Here is a 21,418-nt window from a genome sequence, read left to right as displayed (position 1 = left end):
GCCTACTTGAGGCTTTTTGTATCAGAGCAGTTTTGTGTTCCAGTTCTCTTTTCATGGATTTGTTTTTGAGCTGATTGATTTCCTCATATGGTGCATTAAAAGCACCGGGCATTAGAACGTGTAGTTTAGTGACAATACATGCTGGCATTTTAGCATTTGGCTTACTCAGGTAATGTATTACTTGTAATCTGAAATGGTACCTTTTTAATGTAATCAAGCACATAATTCCCGTGTCTGATTTTCATGCAAGAGTGACTGAAATGTTGCTGTTATGTTGCTTCCTACATAACGTTGCTTCTGCAAGAACACCTCTGCCAAACTACATTCAAGTGCTTGGTTGTTGTTTCACCTCACACCAGGTTTCAGTTTTTCAGTTCAGAGACATAGGCCTCCTTTTCCTCTCCTTTTTAAGATCATGCATGGATGGATCCAGGGATAAGACAGGTAACAGAGGAAAGGAACAGTTACCTCACTGCATAAAACAAGTAGGTTTGCCCCCTTCAGCCTTAATTAAACAGGATTCTACTTTGAGGAAAGAGTGCTTGATTGGTTCCAGTATGCGTATGTAACATTTTAAGGATTATTCTGCTCTCAGGGGAAAGAAAGGAAGTCTGTAAGTGAGGAGGCCTGAATTTCCCTCTCATAGTCCCAGAATTAATGTTCAATATCTACCGTGTTTTTCCATCAGTATCTTCAGAGGAAATGGTGAGACAGAGAAACTGATGCCTCCAGAAAGAGAGCAACATGTCAAAATTTGAGGTATGCAGCACAGTTTGACTGTACACTTTTTAGCTTGTTTTTACATGTATCCTGCCTGGGAACTGCAACATCCCGGGAACTGCTTTAATTTCAGCTGCACTTGTTATTGCCCCACAACAGCACCCTGAAGAAAACTACAACGTGATTAGAAATTAATCAAATGTTATAAAAGACTGAGAAGCAAAAGATTTCTCAATGAAAAGCAAACACCTCACCAAGGAGTTATGGTGGAAGTACAATCCCCTAGCCACAGTTGTATCTAACTAGGATGTTACATTCAGTCAGAGCCAGGTGGGAATTTTCTTCTCTGAACGAAGAGTTTATACTAGAAGAGAAAGCTTAGGGTGCTAAATTGAAAACAGCTGAATGGGTGAAAATATTTGTAAGAGAAAGTAACCAGAAAGATCAGAAGTTAGTAACTGGGCAGTCGGAAGGGTTTGAATATGAACTAGGAAATGCTCAAAGAGACAGGCTTTAACACAGAACTACCGGAGTGAGAACAGAAGAGAAGAGGAAGAGCACTGAAGAGTAAGAAGAGGTAGACAGTTTTGACAGTTTCTAAACTGGCATTTTATAGACCGGTATTTGTAAATCTGCTTATCTATGCATCTACAGCAGCTTTGAAATACAAAATTAATCTCCAGCAATGTTTTAAGGCTTCAAAATCCTATAATAAAATTGGCATTTGGACATAAACCACAACATAAGTAATACTAAATGTAATAATATTATATATGCAATTAATTTGACACAAATCATAGCTACACTAACCAGACTCTAAATATGCTGGGCTTGCTCATCACTACAGTTATTCCATTCTTTTATTTTACTGACGCCCTTATCAATCCTTTGCAACCATATCTTCAGTGGTAGTGACTTCTAAATTATATACAGATTTTGTGACCCCTTCCTTCAACAAGAGGCAATGCTGCATTTCCACGTAACGATTTCTGTACTACCTAAGAATCTTCCATTATAGTTAAATATACAGAAGTATTCTTCAAGCACAATAGTTCATTAATGAAATTCTATAGGCAGGGCATGTATTTATTTATTTAAATCCTGTATTTACCACCAAATGACTTACGATGTACAGCACCACAATGGAGCAAACTTAAAAGTCTGTCACTGTGCTATTTACATGCATGTTCATGTTCCATTGTGAGTGTAAAGAAAATCAAGCCTACTTGCAGTGAACCAATTAAAGTAACTCTTAAGCCTTACTATTCTGATTTTACTGATACTGTAATTTGTCAAAATAATCTGTCAGCTACCTTTATAAGTCATTTCAGGGGCAGGCTGAGAAAACATAGTGGAGTAATTCATAATTGCACATGTTGCTCTTTCAGGGACAGAAAGCTCAATCAAGGAATTTGGGACTTCACTGCAGAACAGAAGGAACAAGGTGACTTTAAGTTATTGTCGTGGTTTAACCTGGCAGACAGTCAAATACCACGCAGCCGCTCACTCACTCCCTGCCCCCCCCCAGCGGGACAGGGAGAGAATTGGAAGGGTAAGAGTGAGAAAAACTCGTGGGTTGAGATAAAGACAGTTTAATAGAACAGAAAAGAGAAAATAATAATGATAATGATAGAATATTCAAAATGAGTGATGCACAATGCAGTTGCTCACCACCCGTGCTGACCAATAACCAAGTAGCGATCGGTACTTCCTGGATCACGCTGACCATTCATATACTGAGCATGACATCACATGGTATGGAATACCCCGTTGGCCAGCTGGGCTGGCTGTCCTGGCTGTGCTCCCTCCCAACGCTTGTTTTGTTTTGTTTTGTTTTGTTTTGTTTTGTTTTCTTGAGCTGAATGTCCTTGACTAGCAGGGTACTTAGCAACAACTGAAAACATCAGTGTGTTATCAACATTCTTCTCATACTAAATCCAAAACACAGCACTAGGAAGAAATTTAACTCTATCCCAGCCAAAACTAGGACAGTTATTCCTTACTTTTTAAGTGAAATTACAATTTTTAAAAGTCTTCCATTTTAGGTACTGGACCTTAGTAACACTGGACTAAGGTCTTCAGGATCAGTTGCACTTCCTGATCTCTCTTAAGAAACTTTTGCACGATTGGGCTTATATTTCCTACTAATCAAATTCCATAGAATACAGTAAACTTTTGTGTTCAACAGCATTTGCTGATATTTAATGCTTTTCTGCTTATATATCAGCTGACAGTGCCTGAACTGACACCAATAAATAGAGCTTCAGGGGAATTTTAAAAAGAGACTAAGTTTATTTCCAGAGGAAGAAGGAAACACTGTTTTACTCTATTGTTTTGTGGATTTCTATGTCAAAGTGCTAAATAGAAGACTGTCACCTTCTGTGTTACTGGCTTATATACAGTACACCCTCTGTTTATCTCAGGCGGCATCTTCTGCTTCTAAGTATCTGAGCTATCATTGTATTTGTGCTGGTTTTGGCTGGGATAGAGTTAATTTTCTTCACAGAAGCTAGTATGAGGCTATGTTTTGGATTTGTGCTGGAAACAGTGTTGATAACACAGGGATGTTTTCGTTACTGCTGAGCAGTGCTTACACAGAGTCAAGGCCTTTTCTGCTTCTCACACTACCCACCAGCGAGCAGGCTGGGGGTGCACAAGAAGTTGGGAGGGGACACAGCCAGGACAGTTGACCGCAACTGACCAAAGGGATATCCCATACCATATGACAACATGCTCAGCATATAAAGCTGGGGAAGAAGAAGGAAGGAGGGGACGTTTGGAGTGATGGCCTTTTGTCTTCCCAAGTCACTGTTACGCATGATGGAGCCCTCTTTCCTGGAGATGGCTGAACACCTGCCTGCCGATGGGAAGTAGGGAATGAATTCCTTGTTTTGCTTTGCTTGTGCACGTGGCTTTTGCTTTATCTATTAAATTGTCTTTATCTCAACCCACGAGTTTTCTCACTTTTACCGTTCCGATTCTCTCCTCCATCCCACCAGGGGGGAGTGAGCGAGCGGCTGTGTGGGGCTTAGCTGCCAGCTGGAGTTAAACCACAACAATATTACATATTCATAAAAGCAAAAGTCCTTTAATATTTTAATTCTCTGCAGAGAAACATTTGAAATTTCTAACTATTTTGTACATCTACTTCTATCTTCCTGCAATCTTTAATTAAAAATTAAAATTATTTTTATAGAATATTCAGTATTTGTTTCCCACTGTATGGCACTAGAATATTTGGAAATAATTTAGATTGGTTTATATTTACTGCTCAGTGCAGATCATGGTTAGTCATATTTTATTCATAAAAGCTAGATTTCTTAAGTTATTATCTGGGTTAAAAGATTTAAGAGAAAATAAACCAATGGAATTTTGAAGTAAACTTGGATTTGAGGATGTTTCTAACAGTGCTGCTTAGAGTGGCAGGTGCACAAAATGCTGGTTTGCTGAACTGAGGAACTCTGGGCTCAGACCAGCCCTTCAGCTGCAAACTCAAAATGTCTCTGTACCTGTATCCTGGAACAAAAATTCTTGCTGTTACCAGGTAAATTCTCAATTTTGACATCAGCTGCACAGTGTGAGTCTGCATGGTGTTCCGTTAATGTAACACCCTAAAACCAATGCTCTTACCTGTAAGAGGAATTTTTTTTTTTAACAACCTCTGCTCCACCCCACCTTACTCGACTTTCTGAATTTGTACACAACACTGTTCAGCCAAATGCCATTTTTAAGCTGTTTTTTATAGTAAGTTAACACATTTTACTACATTGTCATTTTACTACAATGTCTTTTTTTTCATTCATGGGATCAAAAATTCATAGCTCTTAATTTACTAGAGGACTAAAATTTGTCCAGAAAGTTTAGCATTTCAAAGCAGGAGGCAAAGACATCAAAGGATTAGTGGAGTGACTGAAATTAAGCAAGTTAAGATATTTTTCATTATAATATCTAGCGGGTAAGACTACAGCAGCTTGCCTTGCAGTAGAAACACAGACAAGGATTATTAACCACGGGATTAAAGGAAAATCTGGGAATGCCATTTTATGCTACATTTTCTGCTCATGCTTTTAAAAGGTCAAAATGTATCTTGTAATCTTTTCAACTGAGGCTTAAATCAGCTAATGCAAACATCATTGATTTGCTTTATTTTTGAGACATACATTAGATATTACTGACCTGTTCCTAGTGTACTCAAAAACATGCATCTTTCCCTTCTAGCCTGCATTTAATTATCCTCCTATAAAAATAAAACTGCCTTCTGCCTCAGCAGCAGTGAATCAAACTGATAACACACAGCACTGATCCTTTAGTATCAGACTTTCCCAACCAGAGGCTAACTGTTGTTTCAGGGTTCACTGAAGGATATTGGGGGACATTAGGAACTAAAAGATTAGTGAACAAAACTCTTTCTTCCTTTCTTCCACAAACACCTCAGGGGTACATGTGATTAAGTTACAGCTCTCTTCTAGAGCAATCTGAAAATATTTAAGGAGGCATCAATACAATGTGTGGGACAGGACCAAGAAGGCAGGGGTAAATAATTTCTCAAGATGAGTTTGCCACTTAAGAATAATGTGCTTAGCCACAGTATCCAATTTCCTTGAAGCTGTCGGCTGTTGCATACCTAGACACTTGAGGTATGTGCCACTACCTTGTCTCAATTATTGAATTTTGAGTTTGGATTTTTCAGGGTGCAGAGAAAGGGTGCTGCTAGGACAAAAAACATCTGATTCTCTCCACTTAAGACCTATTTATTCTTCCAGACCTTTGCTCAGAGGAATAAACACTGGGTGTTTGTATAACGTCCAGAATTGGGTTTTATTTATTTTTCCGTTGATATTGATCAGTGGAATACACATATACTTACTGCAGTTTCCCAGACATAATAGTAATGAATGTTTTACAAGCTGAAAACTAAAGAGATCATCATCACACCTGAAACTCGTAAGGACAGTTTTACAGACAGTATTACCTATGCCTGTCACTAGATTTTCAGATCATTCCACCATCTTTAGACATCAAACTTTAAAAAACTTCACAGTGCTGAGCAGTGTTAGTGATAAACAAGATTGTTATATTATAAACCAAGTTAAAAAGTTATCGACAAGAAGTGGTTTCTCTGTTAAGTGGGGCCAAGAGAACCACAGAACAGCCCAGGTTGGAAGGAATCTCAAGAGATCATCTGGTCCAACTTTTCGTGGGAAAGGGAGCCTAGATGAGATTATCTAGCACCCTGTCCCATCGCATCTTGAAAATCTCCAGCGTTAGGGACTCTACCACGTCCCTGGGGAGGTTGTTCCAGTGATCGATTGTTCTCACTGTAAAAATAGTTCGTTCTTATATCAAGATGAATCCTCTCCTGATGCAACTTGTGGGGACAAGTTGCTCCCTGTGAAGAGCAAGCCTCCATCCTCTTTGTAGGCACCCTTTACGTACTGGAAAACTGTGATGAGGTCCCTCCTGAAACTTCTCTTCTACAGGCTGAAAAGACCTAACTCCTTCAGTCTTTCCTCATGTGGCAGGTTCTCCAGCTCTTTGATCATCTTCGTGGCCCTCCTTTGGACTCTCTCCAGTCTGCCCATGTCTTTTTTTGAATTGTGGGGCCCAGAACTGGACCCAGTACTCGTTATGTGCGGCCTGACAAGTGCTGAGTAAAGTGGGATGATCATGTCTCTATCTCCGCTAGTAATGCTCCTGCGGATGCAGCTCAGGATCCGATTTGCCTTGGTTGCTGCAGCAGTGCACTGCTGACTTGTGTTCAGGTTGTTGTCCACCAGGACCCCCAGGTCACTTTCAGCAAGGCTGCTCCCCAGCCACACAGATCCTACGCTGGGCTCTTTGGTTATGTCATCCCAGATGCGGGATATTTGCACTTGTCTTTGTTAAACTTCATACAGTTCTTGCTAGCCCACTCTTCCAGCCTGTCCAGGTCTCTCTGAAAGAGAGCTCTCCCTTTTGATGTGTCCACCTCACCAGCCAGTTTGGTGTCACCAGCAAACTTGGGGAGGGTGCTTTCAGTCCCATCGTCCAGATCATTTATGAAGATGTTGAACAACATGGGACCCAGCATCAATCCCTGGGGCACCCCGCTTGTGACAGGCTCCAGTGGCCTTGCAACAATGTCAGCCACTTCTGTTAACACCCTGGGGTGGATTCTCTCCAGGCCCATCAATTTATATGGGCTGAACTCTTGCAGAGGGTCACTACTGGTGAGTCAACCCATGCATTGTTGTAGCTACTTGATTCTGTGAGCTGCGTTCCAGCTACGCCAGTAGAAACAGAGTCAAAGAAGGCATTGAGGACCTCTGCCTTGTCAGCATTATTAGTAACTCATTTTCCTGCCCTGTTTAGTAACGGGCCTATATCTTCCCTGTGCTTCTGCTTAACTGCTCACATATCTGAAGAACCTCCTCTTCTTCTTGACATCTGGCCAATTTAAGTGGAGCCTTAACCTTCCTGTCTGCATCTCTGCATGCCCTAGCAAGGTTCTTGTAGTCCTCAATGGGTATTTGGCCGCCTTCCCATAGCTCGTATGCTTCTTTTTCGTTTTTAAGCATATCCAAAAGCTCATTGTTAAGTCTGGGCAGTCTCTTGTTCTGCCTTCCTCCTTTCCCTTTGTAAGCGATGGACAGTTCTTGTGCTTCCAGGAGGCTGTTCTTTAAAAGTTCCCAGTACTCACAAGCTCATTTGCCCTCCATGCATGCTTCCCATGGAATCCCTTGCTTCTGGGCTTGAGTATACTGAAGCTAAAATCCAGGGCCTTTGTCCTACTAGTGGTCTTCAGTGTGCTCAGCAGGATCTTAAACTCCACAATGCGATCGCTGTATCAAAGACTATCATTGGCAGTCTTTTTGGTTTGTGAGCTGTAAATCTAGCAATGCGCTGTTCCTAGTTGGCATATCCAGCACCTGTAGCAGGAAGCAGTCTTCATGCATTCCAGGTATCTCATGGACAACTTGTGCACCACTGTGTTGTTCTCCCAACAAATGTCTGGGTAATCGAATTCACCCATGGGGACCAGGTTCTGTTGGCCCAAGACTTCCTTGAGCAGCCAAAGTAAAGTTTCGTCAGCCTCATCATCCTGGTTGGAAGGTCAGTAACAGATACCTAACACAAGATCCTCCTTGGTGATGAACCATCTAATCTTGATCCAAAGGCATTCAGTAGAACTTTAGGGGTCTCTATAGCTTTCCTCTTTTTTTATGAAGTGCAACTCCACCTCCTCTTCCTCCCATCCTATCTTTCCAAAAGAGTTTGTAGCCATCCATTGTGGTCTTTCAGTCATGTGAGTCTTCCCACCAAGTTTCTGCGATTCCTATCATATCATAACTCTCAGACTGGGCATGAAGCTCCAGTTCCTCCTCTTTGCTGCCCAGACTATGTGCATTGGTATACATGCACTTGAGGTGGTTGGACTTAGGGTTCTTGCCTTTGTAAAGGGTTAGGGAGCATTGCCCACTACTCTAGTAGGTATGCTCATCCACCCTGTTGCTTATGAATATGTAGGTGTCACAGCTCTGGATCCTACCCCCCAAGTGTGTTAGTTTAAAGGACAATTCACTAACACAGCCAATCTGCTAGCAAAGTTAGGCTGAAAGGTATTACTCATTTGTCCATTTCCTATAACACTTCAGGATTTGTGAGTCCCTCTTAACAGACCACTCATGTCAACATCATATCAGCAACAAGCCCAATTAACACAAGTCCTACAGGAATAGGCTGATTTAATGGGCTACTTGAGATCACAGTTAACTAAATCAATTCTACATCTAACTGGTCACTGGTACTTGCTACTGTCTTGTTTCAGTGGAGGCAGGATAGACAACAACTCCCCTAAGTGTGCAGGACTATTAAATTAGTAGCTGTTAAGTAGGTACTGTATATACTCAAGTGTTGCTGGCTAAAAAGAATTAAAAAAAAATCAGTGGTACAGCCTATAGAGAAATAGCATGGGGATCAGACACAAACATGCGACAAACATGTTTCATCTTGACATAAGATCAGACACGAACATGTTTCATCTCAACACAAGAAAAGTTTTTTCAGGATGAACAATCAATCACTGAACAACCTCTGCAGGGATGTGGCAGAGTCCCCATCACTGGAGGTTTTCAAGATGCGATGGGACAGGGTGCTAGATATTCTCATCTAGGCTCCCTTTCCCATGAAAGGTTGGACCAGATGATCTCTTGAGGTCCCTTCCAACCTCGGCTGTTCTATGATTCTCTGATATTCTGGATCTCTTAAGACAAAAATCAAGAAACTCTAGAGATAAGAAAAATAAAGAATGCAGTGGACTTTATCTAAAAAGGAAACAACCATGCCTGTGTGAAACATTAATTAGAAACTTAATGAACAGACTTTCCTTTTTGACCCTTCCTCCCTAGTACGATTCTTGCCAAAATGTCACAGACATTGATTTATGAAAATAGAAGGAAAATATTACTAGGATAATATCAGAATTGTTTAATTTGTGCTTTAGGAAAACAAACCTTCAGAAAAAAAGCCAAGCTTAACATACCTCCCTCCTATATTTATACTGAGATTTTCAAAACGGCCTAAAAGGGTTAGATACACACAACTTCACTCGATTGGAATTAGAGTTGGGTGCCTACTGCCTTTATGTCTGTGGAATCTGAGCTGTAGATACCGAGAGAATTTTTAAAACACAGGTGATATGAAGACAACCAAAGACGCAGACTTGAGCTTATCTTTCAGCGGTCAGATAAACTGCTCACTAGGAATCAAAACAGCAAAGAAAAGATAAATTTTTAATCATATTCCAGCCACCACAACTGGACAACCCTTCAGAGCAGAAAGGGGAGCCATTAATGTACTTCATATTGAGCTTTTACTTCACTGGCTTCAAAATCACTGATGTAAACACAGAACTTTCCTCTCTGAGAAAATCTAACTTCTACATTGTAGAATATTCAACATGAAGAGGAAAGATTTTTCTTTTCTTTTTTTTTCTCCTATGGAAAACAAATAATGGGAAGAAAAACCCCCTACCATTAGAGAAAAACTGAAGGGCATTTTGGCATACTTCACTATTAACACAATAGTTAATAGACACATAGATTCTTGAAGGATTTGCTTTAGCAAGGTACTTAAGCATAGGTCTCATATAAGAAATACCTCCGTGAACCTCTGGATCTTCAAGTTAAGCATGTATTTTAGTCACTTACTGAGCCTGAGTCAAAGGAATTACAGGGGAAAAAGCCCATCAGAAACAATTTGACAACTTACTAAGTAGACATCCAAAACTGAAGCATTATCATTTTCCATTTCCAGTGTGCTCTGTTCTGAAGTCAAATAGATGGCACTGTCTTCTAAAGTGAATGTTGAACTCGAAGGCAACCCTTTACTGCAAAGAGAAGGGAGACTACAGTCAACCAAAAATACAAGTTACAGAGAGCACGGTCATAGATACATAAAATACATTTCTCTCTTAAATGTAAAAGCTTCAAATACTTGAAAAGAGGGAATGTAAATGGACAAATATAGATATGTTGACAATGCCTAGATAATTGGCAGCTCATATTTGACTAACGTACACAAACCATAGCTTCTGTTTTTGCATTAACTAAAATTTTATCAGGAAGTTCCTGAACTTTAATATTTATTTAAAGAATGAAACTATGTCAAAGTAAATGTGGGATAATTTCATTAATTTCAAAAGAAGTTACTTCCACATCACACATGGTGTAAATTTTGGCAGCATTTCTTAATTCAAAATAGGGAAAAAAATTCAGTAATTAGGCAAAGTAGCACTGGATTTTCTCATGCAGATACGGGATCACTTGCTGCCAACAGTTCAGAAGGGAAAGTGGGAGAACAAGAAGAGTGTACTGTAATTAGTACAGCTCTGCAAGGAAGTGGTATTTACAGAGCAGGTGCACTCTATTATTTCATTCATAGATATGATTTTTTGTTCTCTGCTATCCAGAAAGAATGTGAAACTGCAAATGTATCTGCACAGGAATCTTGTTTTGTTTGTTAACACACTTGGAACTGCAAAGCTGAAACTCTCAAAGGTGTTTTAATGGAGTTAGGTGTCCATTATCACATGTCCTCATGGTTGCCAGAAACTATCAGACTCCAGGCTGCCTTAAAAACTCAACTGTCAGTTTTGCAGAGACATATTTTAAAAGTTCTTACCTATTTACACACAAGGTGAAAAGCAAACAATTCTGCATTATAACTGGGTATGAAAACATGGTTACAGCCATCAGTCCAGGAATTACTAATTTCCCCCTCCCTTTGCACTACTTTGTAGTTTAAGTATGTTTCAGATGGGATATAATTTCAGAAAGGGCAAAGCTAGTATGCAAAATAGAAAATAAATTAAAATGCTCAACAAAATAATAATCATCAGTCATCTTCATGTCGTATTAGTATCAAGTGCACAGCATTACATTCGCCACACTACAATGTTCCTTTTTTTATATATTGTGTTAGGCATCTTTTCAATAGCAAGACTATTTCTTTTGTCCCGAGGGTGATCCAGCTCCCACTGACTTAGTAGCATTTTTTTCACACCCGTTCCTTGTATTTTATTGAGCAACATTTCAGTCACATCAGTTTTCTGCCAATGCTTCATTTTACTGAAGGGGGGAGGGCAGACAGGAAGGGAAAAAATGGGCTGTTGCCAAATGTTTAACTATGTTTTATCATCTCCCACAAAATAAGCTCTGGCATGAAAGATACTACTCTTGGCAAAAGGGGAGGGTGGGGGAGAGAGTCACTTTTGCGTGCAGAATTTTGATCTCTGCTGTGGCACAGTTCAGGCCTCTGAATGTGCAAAGGCCCATATATGAAAACCACGTGGCACGAGATGAATGTGCAGTGAGCAGCTACTACTGCTATAAAAATATGCAAACCCAGTGGTCAACCCTTCCTTCTGGAAAATAGTGCTCTGCATTACTAACTGTAAAGCAAGTCGGGCAGGCTGTGGTGTATACCTGGCTTTCATTCCTGCATCAGGTTAGATTTAAAAGCAAAAAAAATTGAAATAGTTATTCCTTTCATATACGTATCAGGCCACATCACTGCCACCTTTACTGCTGTTATTTTTAACTTCCAGAAACCTCTGGAACCTGTACTGAAGACAAGGTAAGGATTCTGCAATACACACCAGTGGCATTTTATTTTATATCCTTCACGTATCAGAAGACTAAGACCTAGTTCTCCTGTTATTTTGGTTTAATTCACTGGCTTACTGTGACACTTCTCTTCTCTACTTTTCCATTAGAAGGCACTGCACTAATTTTGTTCTTAGTTTGTTAAATTATGATCTATGTTGCTTCACAGCCTGCTGTGGATAGCAAACAATAGCAACATGAGTTCAGCACTCAGTCTGGGGATTGTTAAACTACTGCTTTTACCTGTAAAATAAAGACAATGCCACCTCCCCTTTGGAGTGTGCCTCTTTTTTTTTTTCCTACCTGTTACAGAAACACACTATACAGCCAGGCAGAAAATGAAGGTTGAAACAAAAACTGCATGTTAAGGGAAGTCAAAGAGAAGCTCCTATAAATGTCAAAATTTGGTTATTTAGTAGTGAACTTCCTAAAAAAGAGATTTAATATATAGAAACAAATAATACATAAAAAAACATAAATTAACATACAGAAAGAAAAGGGAGAAAAGGGGCAGAAGAAAGTACAAAGATACAGTAATCTTACATACAGAAAACCAGCAGCGACTAAAGTCCCTTGAATAAAATCAGGCATGAAAGAAGAGAATGAAACAACACAGATGCTAGTCCACCTTTTTCTCACGATCAAAGATCCACAACTTATTTGCAGATAGCAATCTCCTTGCTGCTGTGATTTCACACTGAATAATTAGAGAAAAACTCTGCAAGTAAGAAAGACTCATCTCCTGCATGAAGAATTGTTTTTTAAAAGGAAAAGTGTAGGAAAAGCATTGCAAGACAGAGCTTTCTTTCATATATTTTAAGTTCAATAACTGGAGGTTTTTCTCTATTTAAAAGAACATGAACTGTCCACTTTGGGAAGCTAATCTGTAATGTCTATAAAGAAGAAAGCGGAAATTCCAAGTCACTGCCATGTTAATTTGCATCTGGAGCCCATGCTGGTGTCAGTGTGAAAGCAACCGCTTTTGCCAGGAGCTGAACTCTGCTGCAACTGCAGTATAGTGCTTACGTGTAATAATGTAATAATACCTTCTTGGTTACAGCTGCTTAGTTAGAAATCATTTTCGTGGCAGAATATGACAAGTTTTGTTTGTTGTACTTACTGTGCAATGATAGCACGAAGAACATGCATCCCAACTGGCTAAGTGACTATGAACTACAGGAAGACATGTATAAGAACAAGATTTCCAATTTTCCTATGAAAAGGGGGAAAAGCAAGAAGCTTGGGTTTTTTTTTAAGGTCTCATCCTTAGTGTTAATGCGGATCCTATTTTAAGAAGCACTTATGTCCTTATGCTGAAGTGAGAAGAAAAGCCATACTTTGACCTTCTAAATCAGCGCACTTCAACACATTTAATCAAAAACCAGGCTCAAGTTCTCTTCTTCTTGAGTAGAAATAAAATAAACCCTTCATTTTCCAAAGTCCTTCTAAAATGCTCTCTTGGATATGACATGCAAAAGAATCCTCACTCAAATTAGCTCAAAAAGTTAAAAATAGGGATTGCTACTTGCAAATATGAAAAATGGGGTGTTGAGTGCAAGATCTTCAGTAGGAACAATTAAATTAGACTGATTTTCTACAGATTGGTAGAACAGTGTAACTTTTACACATTTTAATCTAAGGATGATATATGCAAGATCCTATAAAGTTTCTACGGAATAAAGGAAAAAATTACACTTTGTCAAGGAACTAGCATAACCAGCAGGATTATCTATAATAATAATAATAAATAAAATAGTAATAATAATAATAAAAAAAAAATCGAAAGACTGGTGTCCTTCAAACCTTCCCAAGTTTTAATTACTATTTCTCTCTTTCTTATTTTATTTATACTAAACTCAAGTGACAGTTTTAGAAATTGTCCCGGTTTCGGCTGGGATAGGGTTAAATTTCTTCCTAGTGCTGTGTTTGGGATTTAGTATGAGGAGAATGTTGATAACACACTGATGTTTTCAGTTGTTGCTAAGTGCCCTCCTAGTCAAGGACAGCTCCCATGCCTACTGACTGAGCTAGATACACAAGGTGGGAGGGAACATAATCAGGACAGCCAGCCCAGCTGGCTAATGGGGTATTCCATACCATGTGACGTCAGGCTCAGTATATGAATGGTAGGTGTGATCCAGGAAGTGCTGATCACTACTTGGTTATCGGTCAGCGCGGGTGGTGAGCAATTGTATTGTGTATCACTCATTTTGTATATTCTATCATTATTTATTATCATTATTTTCCCTTTTCTGTTCTGTTAAACTGTCTTTATCTCAACCCATGAGTTTTTCTCACTCTCACCCTTCCGATTCTCTCCCCGTCCCACTGGGGGGATGGGGGGAGTGAGTGAGCGGCTGCGTGGTATTTGGCTGCCTGCCAGGTTAAACCACGACAGTCCTTTTTGGCGCCCAACGTGGGGCTCGAAGGATTGAGATAACGATAGATCTGACCAAAGTGTGTTAAGGCAAAATTGTTATAAGCATTCGTTATATTGATTGGTCACAATGTTGATGTATTGGCTGTCAAAGTTGTGGGGCTGGCTCTCAATGTTGGGTCATGTAATACCTTGCTTGCAGTATGTGTTCCCTTTTGTGCTGTTTATCATCAGTCGGAACTGGGCCAAGATTATAATTTTGCTGCTGTTTTATGAGGTGATAAAATCATTGGTCATAAGTCTAATCTGGTATCTGTACTCGGCACTGCCGTCATTCCTGTACCTCGGGAATCATCTCTTAGAAATTATTAGTAATTGCACTTTTTTCTCCTCGGAGAATGAATTTAAGGGGGAGACAGGATGGGACACTTTCTCCCACTTGTTCATCTTCCCTTCCATATTGTCAGAAACTCCTTTTTCTTCTATCCTCTTCACGAAGATGTCCACAATATTCCCTGAGAATTCTGAATACCCTTGGGATGTTCAAACAAGCATGATCATATTGCTATGTCTCCTGAATGTGGTTCAGGCCTTGTTTAGGGTTAAACAACTATTCAGGAATACTGTCCAGAGATCAACCCTCAGGAACAAGAAAAGAGGGAGGGCAAACAACGTTGTCTCGTCTGGGCGGACGGAGCGGTGAGTCTCAGGGGCGGTGGGCAGCGGGAGATCAACCCCGGCAACAGACACGGTGGCTACTCAAAACCCCACGACAGGTACTGCGGCCACTTCAACCCCCACGACAACCCCTGTGGCTACTCAAACCCCGGCAACAGTCACCGTAGCTTCTCCAACCCCTGCGACAGGCACTGCAGCCACTCTAACTCCTGCAACAGTCACTACAGTTACTCCAACCCCCATGAGAAGCACTGCAGCTACCCAAACCCCAGCAACAGGCACTACAGCTGAACCAGAGGACCAACCGTCGCTGGTATCCGTTGCCCCTGTACAGAAGAGGAAACCTTGGAAGCGGAGATCAGGTCATTTAGAAAGGAATGATGAAGGAGCAGGGACATCACGAGGAGAGGAGGAGGAAGAGGAAGAACTCATAAACGAGACGGAAACCACCCGATCCCTATCCCTGAGTGAGCTGCAAGATATGCGGAAAGATTTCAGCCGTCGTCCAGGCGAGCATATTGTTACCTGGTTGCTCCGATGCTGGGATAACGGGGCCAGTAGCCTGGAATTAGAGGGGAAAGAAGCCAAACAGCTGGGATCCCTTGCTAGGGAAGGAGGCATTGACAAAGCAATTGGAAAAGGGACACAGGTCCTCAGCCTCTGGAGGCGACTGCTGTCAGGCGTGAAGGAAAGGTATCCCTTCAAGGAAGATGTTATATATTGCCCAAGCAAATGGACCACTATGGAGAGAGGTATCCAGTACCTGAGAGAACTAGGCGTGCTGGAGGTAGTTTATAGTGACCTGGACAATGTCCGAACACCCAGAGATCCAGATGAAGTCCAGTGCACACGACCCATGTGGCGGAAATTAGTACGGAGCGCACCAGCATCGTATGCCAATGCGTTGGCAGTACTGTGCTGGAAAGAGGAAGAAGCACCAACGGTTGATGTTGTGGTTAGCAATCTCCGGGAATACGAAGAAAGTGTCTCCTCCTCCCTTGTCTCAGCTGTGAAGAAACTGTCCCGGAAGGTCCAGCAACTCGAAGACGATAGGTCCTATTCTCCACCTGTATGGACCAGTATCTCAGCCATTAAGAGTCAGCGTTCTTCTCCTCAAGAGAGAGGGTATCGAAAGTACACACCACGGGGCACCCTGTGGTTTTACCTGCGTGACCACGGAGAGGACATAAGGCAGTGGGATGGAAAACCTACCTTGACCCTAGAGGCACGTGTACGTGAGTTGCAACGAAAAACAATCACACAAGGGGGTTCTCCCAGGAAAAATGCTGCTCCAGTTGTCAGGAAAAACCTGTCTCACAGTGGTCCAGTTTCCAGTGAACAGTTCCCCAGAGAGAGTAGAAGGGCTGATCTTACTTTGGATTGTAATGAAGGAATTCTTGACTCATGTTTGCAAGAAGTGAGAAGCGGATACTATGACCAGAACTAGAGGGGCCCTGCCTCCAGCCAGGTGGAGGAAAGGGACAACCGGGTTTACTGGACTGTGTGGATTTGATGGCCTGCCACATCAGATCCACAGGAGTATAAGGCTCTCATAGACACCGGTGCACAGTGTACCCTAATGCCATCAAGCTATGAAGGGGCAGAACCCATCTGTATTTCTGGAGTGACAGGGGGATCCCAAGAGTTAACTGTATTGGAGGCCGAAGTGAGCCTGACCGGGAATGAGTGGCAGAAGCACCCCATTGTGACTGGCCCAGAGGCTCCGTGCATCCTTGGCATAGACTACCTCAGGAGAGGGTATTTCAAGGACCCAAAAGGGTACCGGTGGGCTTTTGGTATAGCTGCCCTGGAGACGGAGGAAATTAAACAGCTGTCCACCTTGCCCGAGCTCTCGGAGAACCCTTCTGTTGTGGGGTTGCTGAGGGTTGAAGAACAACAAGCACCAATCGCTACCACAACAGTGCACCGGCGGCAATATCGCACCAACCGAGATTCCCTGATCCCCATCCATGAGCTGATTTGTCGACTGGAGAGCCAAGGAGTGACCAGCAAGACTCGCTCACCCTTTAACAGTCCCATATAGCCAGTGCGGAAGTCTAATGGAGAGTGGAGACTAACAGTAGACTACCGTGGCCTGAACGAAGTCACGCCACCACTGAGTGCTGTCATGCCGGACATGCTAGAACTCCAATACAAACTGGAGTCAAAGGCAGCCAAGTGGTACGCCACCATTGACATTGCTAATGCCTTCTTCTCCACCGCTTTGGCGGCAGAGTGCAGGCCACAGTTTGCTTTCACTTGGAGGGGCGTCCAGTACACCTGGAACCGACTGCCCCAGGGGTGGAAACACAGCCCTACCATTTGCCATGGACGGATCCACACCGCACTGGAACAGGGTGAGGCTCCAGAACACCTGCAGTACATTGATGACATCATCGTATGGGGCAGCACTGCAGAAGTTGTTTTTGAGAAATGGGAGAGAATAATTCAAATCCTTCTGAAGGCCGGTTTTGCCATAAAACAAAGTAATGTCAAGGGATCTGCACAGGAGATCCAGTTTTTAGGAATAAAATGGCAAGATGGACGTCGTCAGCTTCCAACGGATGTGATCAACAAAATAACAGCCATGTCTCCACCAACTAGCAAAAAGGAAACACAAGCCTTCTTAGGCATTGTGGGTTTTTGGAGAACGCATATTCCAGATTACAGCCTGATTGTAAGCCCTCTCTATTAAGTGACTCGGAAGAAGAATGATTTCAAATGGGGCCCTGAGCAACGACAAGCCTTTGAGCAAATTAAACAGGAGATAGTTCATGCAGTAGCCCTTGGCCAGTCCAGGCAGGACAAGATGTGAAGAATGTGCTCTACACCGCAGCCGGGGAGAATGGTCCTACCTGGAGCCTCTGGCAGAAAGCACCCGGGGATACTCGAGGTCGACCCTTAGGGTTCTGGAGTCGGGGATACAGAGGATCCGAGGCCCGCTACACTCCAACTGAGAAGGAGATATTGGCAGCATATGAAGGGGTTCAAGCTGCTTCGGAAGTGGTTGGTACTGAAGCACAGCTCCTCCTGGCACCCCGACTGCCGGTGCTGGGCTGGATGTTCAAAGGGAGGGTCCCCTCTACAGATCATGCCACCGATGCTACGTGGAGTAAGTGGGTCGCACTGATCACACAACGGGCCCGAATAGGAAACCCCAGTCGCCCAGGAATCTTGGAGGTGATCACGAACTGGCCAGAAGGCAAAGATTTTGGAATATCCCCAGAGGAGGAGGTGACGTGTGCTGAAGAGGCCCCACTGTATAACAAACTACCCGAAAATGAGAAGCAATATGCCCTGTTCACTGATGGGTCCTGTCGCCTTGTGGGAAAGCATCGGAGATGGAAAGCTGCTGTATGGAGTCCTATACGCCAAGTTGCAGAAACTGCTGAAGGAGAAGGTGAATCGAGCCAGTTTGCAGAGGTGAAAGCCATCCAGCTGGCCTTGGACATTGCTGAATGAGAAAAATGGCCATTACTTTATCTCTATACTGACTCATGGATGGTGACAAATGCCCTGTGGGGGTGGTTGCAGCAGTGGAAGCAGAACAACTGGCAGTGCAGAGGTAAACCCATCTGGGCTGCCGCATTGTGGCAAGATATTGCTGCCCGGGTAGAGAACCTGACTGTAAAAGTACGTCACGTAGATGCTCACATACCCAAGAGTCGGGCCACTGAAGAACATCAAAACAACCAGCAGGTGGACCAGGCTGCTAAGATTGAAGTGGCTCAGGTGGATCTGGACTGGCAACATAAGGGTGAATTATTTATAGCTCGGTGGGCACATGACGCCTCAGGCCATCAAGGATCACATATAGATGGGCTCGTGATCGAGGGGTGGACTTAACCATGGACGCTATTGCACGGGTTATCCATGAATGTGAAACATGCGCTGCAATCAAGCAAGCCAAGCGAGTAAAGCCTCTATGGTATGGAGAACAATGGTTGAAATATAAATATGGGGAGGCCTGGCAGATTGATTATGTCACACTCCCACAAACCCGCCATGGCAAGCGCTATGTGCTCACCATGGTGGAAGCAACCACTGGCTGGCTAGAAACATACCCTGTGCCCCATGCCACTGCCTGGAACACCATCCTGGGCCTTGAAAAGCAAATCTTATAGCGACATGGCACCCCAGAAAGAATTGAGTCAGACCACGGGACTCATTTCCGAAACACCCTCATAGACACCTGGGCCAAAGAGCATGGCATTGAGTGGGTCTATCACATCCCCTACCATGCACCAGCCTCTGGGACAATCGAACGATACAATGGACTGCTAAAGACAACACTGAGGGCAATGGGTGGTGGGACATTCAAGCATTGGGATACACATTTAGCAAAAGCCACCTGGTTAGTCAACACTAGGGGATCTGTTAATCGAGCTGGCCCTGCCCAATCAAGACTCTTACGTACTGCAGGTGGAGATAAAGTCCCTGTCGTGCACATAAGAAATATGCTGGGGAAGACAGTCTGGGTTACTCCTGCCTCTGGCAAGGGAAAACCCATCCGTGGGATTACTTTTGCTCAAGGACGTGGGTACACTTGGTGGGTGATGCGAAAGGATGGGCAATCTGGTGTGTACCTCAAGGGGATTTGATTTTGGGTGAAAATAGCCAATGAACTGAATTTTATGACATCAATTGTTATATGATATTGTATATCATTATTTCTATGGTTGCTATCAATGGTATAGCAGTGAAAATCACCCAGATTAACGAAGAATGAACTAACTCTGATGAAACCAAGCAAAGTGCAACGATGATAGAACTGAATGAGCGCAGCAGTACCAAAATGAGAACTGGCTTCAGGATGCAACAGCCCAACACCACACACCTTCTCTCTGGCCCTGAAAGACTGTTATAACAGATGGAGCCCAAAGTCATGGACTAAATGAACTCAATGGACATTTTAAAGAGATAGTCCATAGACTAAGGGAATGATATCTGTGTGTGCATATATATATATGTATATATAAAAAAAGATGGTGGTGATTAATTGAAATATATCGAAAAATGTGAGACCTAAGCATAACGTAAATGGTATGGAATAAGGGGTGGATTCTGTCCTGGTTTCGGCTGGGATAGGGTTAAATTTCTTCCTAGTGCTGTGTTTGGGATTTAGTATGAGGAGAATGTTGATAACACACTGATGTTTTCAGTTGTTGCTAAGTGCCCTCCTAGTCCAAGGACAGCTCCCGTGCCTACTGACTGAGCTAGGTACACGAGATGGGAGGGAACATAATCAGGACAGCCAGCCCAGCTGGCTAATGGGGTATTCCATACCATGTGACGTCAGGCTCAGTATATGAATGGTAGGCGTGATCCAGGAAGTACCGATCGCTACTTGGTCATCGGTCAGCACGGGTGGTGAGCAATTGTATTGTGTATCACTCATTTTGTATATTCTATCATTATTTATTATCATTATTTTCCCTTTTCTGTTCTGTTAAACTGTCTTTATCTCAACCCACGAGTTTTTCTCACTCTCACCCTTCCGATTCTCTCCCCGTCCCACTGGGGGGGTGGGGGGAGTGAGTGAGCGGCTGCGTGGTATTTGGCTGCCTCATCATAATGTGTCTACTTGCAAGGCAGCCTGCAGGACAGGTAGAACTCTCCTTTCCAAGTCATTGCATAGCCTTTGAAGAAACTTCTAGACAGTATCTTCGAGCACAAAATAAATTAAACAGGTATGATGCAGGGTACTATATTTATTTACTGCTCTCTCTTCTTTTAATTATGTTTTCTTAGTATCTTGTTACATAGCAGTGGTACTCTTTCTAGAGATGTTGTGAGAGGATGAACTTTTCTAACTGGAAATATAATCATCTATGAAATCACACAGGTTACTTTTCTGAAAAAATTATGTACCTTTTACATATCTATATATATCTATAGGCTTGGAGCAGGAACAGGTGAAATTGAAGGGTCGCTCTAGGCTAATTACAAAAACCACACTGGACCACTTGCTCGAAACAGACTGAGGAACTTCTGTTCACAGGAGTAGTCCTTTAGTCTTTGTTAGGTCCTTCTTTTATTGTCAGGGACACTGACCTTCACCTTTCTGGACAGCACTGATCCGCTCCAGGGATAGAACCTCTGCCTCACAAAATACTTGCCTATCTTAGAAAATTTCATTAAGGAAAAACTCCTGCTAGGTCTTCTAAAAAAATTATCTTTGTTACTGCTTTCTTGCCACCCTTCACAGCTAAATTGTTCAAAGTTATTCAGAATCTCCAATAAGGGCAAATACACTATGGCAAAATATGAAGTCTCTAGTTTTGCCACAGTTACTAATCATTTCTACTTAGAGTTTCTAGCCTTTATTTTATACGCAAGGCTCAGAATATCAGTGGGCAAGCAAACAGTTTACATCTGAGAATCAGTCAGCTCTCCTTGCTTTGCTGGAGTTAATGTCTGTTCTGAATTCTTACTTGCTATATGGTAAATCTAAATACCTACACAAAGAAAAGACTTAATATATTAAGAGTAGTTTCAC

General features: G+C 42.3%; 1 protein-coding gene across 2 annotated transcripts in view; it reads right to left on the bottom strand.

The window, feature by feature from the left end:
* PIP5K1B (phosphatidylinositol-4-phosphate 5-kinase type 1 beta) overlaps positions 1–21,418 on the bottom strand; it is a 130,086-nt gene that overhangs the window by 4,809 nt on the left and 103,859 nt on the right. For both annotated transcript variants that reach the window (XR_012670821.1, XM_075136273.1), the window contains exon 14: positions 9,970–10,087. Coding sequence is in view for 1 of the 2 variants with exons in the window: in XM_075136273.1 (XP_074992374.1) it covers positions 9,970–10,087 (118 nt within the window). In the remaining variant the exon portion in view is untranslated. The remainder of the gene's footprint in view (positions 1–9,969; positions 10,088–21,418) is intronic.

Source organism: Calonectris borealis, chromosome Z (assembly GCF_964195595.1).
Source record: "Calonectris borealis chromosome Z, bCalBor7.hap1.2, whole genome shotgun sequence".
Taxonomy (NCBI): Eukaryota; Metazoa; Chordata; class Aves; order Procellariiformes; family Procellariidae; genus Calonectris; species Calonectris borealis.
This window is presented reverse-complemented; position numbering and strand designations above follow the sequence as displayed.